Source organism: Halyomorpha halys, unplaced genomic scaffold (genome assembly GCF_000696795.3).
Source record: "Halyomorpha halys isolate HHAL.00 unplaced genomic scaffold, Hhal_1.1 Scaffold69.1, whole genome shotgun sequence".
In the NCBI taxonomy this organism is placed as follows: domain Eukaryota; kingdom Metazoa; phylum Arthropoda; class Insecta; order Hemiptera; family Pentatomidae; genus Halyomorpha; species Halyomorpha halys.
The window spans coordinates 45,662-49,379 of record NW_027108206.1 but is presented as its reverse complement, the minus strand read 5'-3'; the positions used below and the strand labels follow the sequence as shown (position 1 = coordinate 49,379).

At 31.0% G+C, this 3,718-nt stretch overlaps 1 protein-coding gene across 1 annotated transcript in view; it reads right to left on the bottom strand.

Annotated features, from left to right (window-relative positions):
- The window catches only part of LOC106692751 (sodium-dependent noradrenaline transporter), a 52,820-nt gene that overhangs the window by 15,027 nt on the left and 34,075 nt on the right, over positions 1-3,718 (bottom strand). Inside the window, exons 9-11 of the mRNA XM_024363377.2 lie at positions 3,508-3,611; positions 887-1,011; positions 602-714 (exon numbers count right to left, since the gene is read on the bottom strand). Of these exons, the coding sequence (XP_024219145.1) occupies positions 602-714; positions 887-1,011; positions 3,508-3,611 (342 nt within the window). The remainder of the gene's footprint in view (positions 1-601; positions 715-886; positions 1,012-3,507; positions 3,612-3,718) is intronic.

The following is a 3,718-nucleotide window of genomic DNA, read 5'->3' as shown; positions in this document are numbered from 1 at the left end:
TGAATTTTTCCTGTTTGAAAATGCATAACTTTCTTTAGTGTGATAATTTCGTCTTATTTTTATTTCCATTAGGTTCAGCATTAAAATATACTCAAGAAATATGCGTCACTTGTTCTAAAACTAACATTTCAAACCCAAGTTTTTTCCCTCCTCCATAAAAAATATCCTCCCATCATAGGAAATTATTTAATGAAATAATTTTTCATCAACGGAACATTTTTTTTTGTTTATATATATATGCCCTATTTTACTTGTATAATTTAAATCCATAAAAAAAAGAGAGACATTTTTGATACCATAACATGAAATAGCTGTATATAGGGAAGGGACGGCCGGCATCTTTTTTTTTTTTTTTTTATTGAATGATAACTTCATTAAAAATAAATAAATTTATCAATTTTTTTAATTAGAAAAGAATTTTATCGTTTCATGTTAAAAATTGGCGTTTTTAAAAATTTTAAGTAAGTCACTCAATAATAAATCTGCTCTCGATCCCTAATGGTTAAGATACGCAACTGAATGCAATAGCTTATATTATTAAATTTTAACTTTTAGTTTCTATAAAAACTTAAGAACCATAAAAAACTTCAATGAACCTCACCCCACTGTCAAGCCCTAGCATGATGAGCATAAAGAAAAACAGAAGTGACCAGAAGTGACTGCCGGGCAGTGTTGCTACAGCTTCTGGGTATACTTGAAACACCAAGCCTGCACCTGTAAAATCATTTATTAATTATTATTCATTTTTTATTTCTTTGCTCTGGATAGAAATTAAATTAATTTATTACAATCAAATTAACTACTTTAAATTAAAAAAACTCTTTATTTTAGTATTTATATATTTCTCTCACATACTTGGTTAGAATAATTAAACGTTGTTTCTCACCTTCTGTAGCTACTGAACTGATGGGTATACCCTGTTTATGACTCATGAAGCCGAGGTAAGTAAATATGACGAAGCCTGAGAAAAAAGAAGTGAAACTGTTGACAGCTGATGTGATGATACAGTCCCTAAACAAAGAGAAAATACGCATTCGGTTAAAAAATTAAATCCATTAATTTTATGTAAACAATTCTGATTGAAACAATTTAATTATTGAATAATTAATACATCCATTATTTAATTGTTAACGGATATCACTATTTCCAATGAGACTTCAATACTCAAATAGGACGTGGACCCTGGAAAAGACTATCGTATGTAAATATTGACAAAATAAACAAGAAAATTTCAACCTACATAATTTTTTTTTTTATGTATAATATTATTATTAAGAGTGTAAATGCGACTGGTGATTTTTTTTTCAGGTACATAGTTTGATTATGTTTATTTTATTTGTTCTTCTGTTTGTATGTATCCAGAGAGAGCTTTTATTTATTTTTATGTACTTTTTTTTTTATTTATTTTTATTCTTATGTTATTTTATTTTAGTACGAATGTGATTATTTACCACAATTACCTAACGTTGTGGCAGATTGTAATATTTATCAATAGATAAAAATTAAAAAAAAAAATATTATTCCGTATAAATAGTCATAAATAAGCACATTTAATTGTTTTGAATAGATTTATTTTGCTAAGCCCTAAATGTATAGCAAATAAAATTTATCTTATTCAGAGAATTACTAAACATTAGAACTGAGTTAATATTATGGACAATGATTTCACTCTGACCACTCCAAATTACAATGAAATTCATCCAGGTTCTCAAGGAAATTTACGAAGACATCGTATCCATCTACTTCTATGGTCCCCGAGGAACGAAAAAAAATATCTAGATAAATAGATTACAATTGAATTGTAAATTTTACTTTATAAAAAAAATACATTTATTTATACATATTTAATTTATAAAACTGTTGAACAGATTCGATACTTAAGACTCCATCTTGACAAGAGACTTACTTGAAATCCTCATACAAGACTGAAATGACAATAAACTGCTCGTAGATTTCGACTGCTACAAAACCTACTTGACAAACGCTCTAAACTTCCCATTCACTAATAAAAATTATTATACATTACGATAATCAGACCAATTTGAACATATGGAATTAAGCTCTGGGGCTCTACCAAGCCATAAAATTCCTCCCGCATCCAATCCTTACAATCCAAAGTCTGACGTAAAATCCTTAATGCTCCTTATTACGTTACAAATAAACTCACCCACAAAGAACTTAACATCCAGATTTGGCCCAACACAGATTTGAGTATTTTCACTCCAAACCCCTTACCCATCCTAACCCATTAATTCTTAATCTCTCATCCTTAACAATCCCTGATAATCCTCCGAGGCGTCTGAAAAGAATATGGCCACGGGACCTTCTAATTTAAATTAATGCTTGAAGGGACCACCCCCTTCTCAAGATTTTCAAGTCTAAATGAAACATTCCACAAATTTACTTATTGTATTTATTCTTTGTAGTACAGTTGTAAACTACATTAAATAAATAAATAAAAAAATCTTTTCTTTTTTTTATATAAAAATCCGTACAAAACACGGGTTATTGCAAATACTCGATGAAGAGTGGTCCCCTTAGGCAAACGGTCTGACCTCGAAGGCCAGGTTAACATTGAAGTTGAACGCACCGTCAACAAGATAAAAGGATAATATGAGAAGAAGAAGCTCAGGATAGTTGCAACCAATACTCAGGCCTGGTAAGACTCGGGGATAAGCTTACCTTGAGGAATTCTCACCAACTTTAGCACAAGTACTCCAAGGCAGTTCGCCGTGAAACCATACCTAGAATATTTAAAAAGTAGAATAGTCCCTGAATAGAATAAATTCTGTCTGGACCAAAATCAATCACCATTATTGTCATTAACTGAAGTGATTATGAGAATTTCGAAATATAAGTAACGCGTTCGCCTATAAATTCTCAATTCAAGGTGGCTTCGGAGCGTTCCACCATGCGTATCGTATCTCTTTTAAAAAGATAATTTCAACCAATAGACGAAAATGGTACCGCGGCAAATCTATATTCCTCCGATTAAGGATGGACGAAGGTCTTAGAAGATCGAAGAGTATCCAGGATATTGAATGGAACACATTTAATGAATAGAACGTTATTTGGCGATCTTGAAAGAACGACTGCTTATAACATTCCCACCATAGGAAATTCTATAGAAGCAAGATGGTTTCTCCCACAGATTGCTAGGTCTCAACTTTTTATTGTATATAAAAGACATGAGAATGGATATTGATGAGCTATATACCAGTTACGGTTCAACCCTCTGGTATCTATGTAGGATCTGTATCCCGATGCACCGAACAGAGAAGGCGCAGAAGATGACAAAGGTAATCTAGGATAAAATACAGAAGAAGAAAAGGAATGAAGTATTACCGTGTAAATATACAGATACTATAATTACACCCACAGTCAAATTCTCATATTATTGTAAAATAAGACATGTTTCCAGAAAAAAAATATTACAATAGACTGAAATGTACACATTAAATTTATATATAAGCTGTTACATATTAATTCATGCCATTAAATACTTACGAAAAACAATTGTTGTTGAAGTTATTATAGCTAGCATAGGACAGATGAACTCCAAAGCCTGCTCCAACAGAGTAGAAGATTTGAACTGCTGCGTCAACCCATACCTGTATAAAAACAAATTACTACCAAGAAAATAATAAATTCTACCATAGAACCAAAAATATAAATAATAATAACAAAAACGTTACTGAAGAATAAAGCCCATGAATGC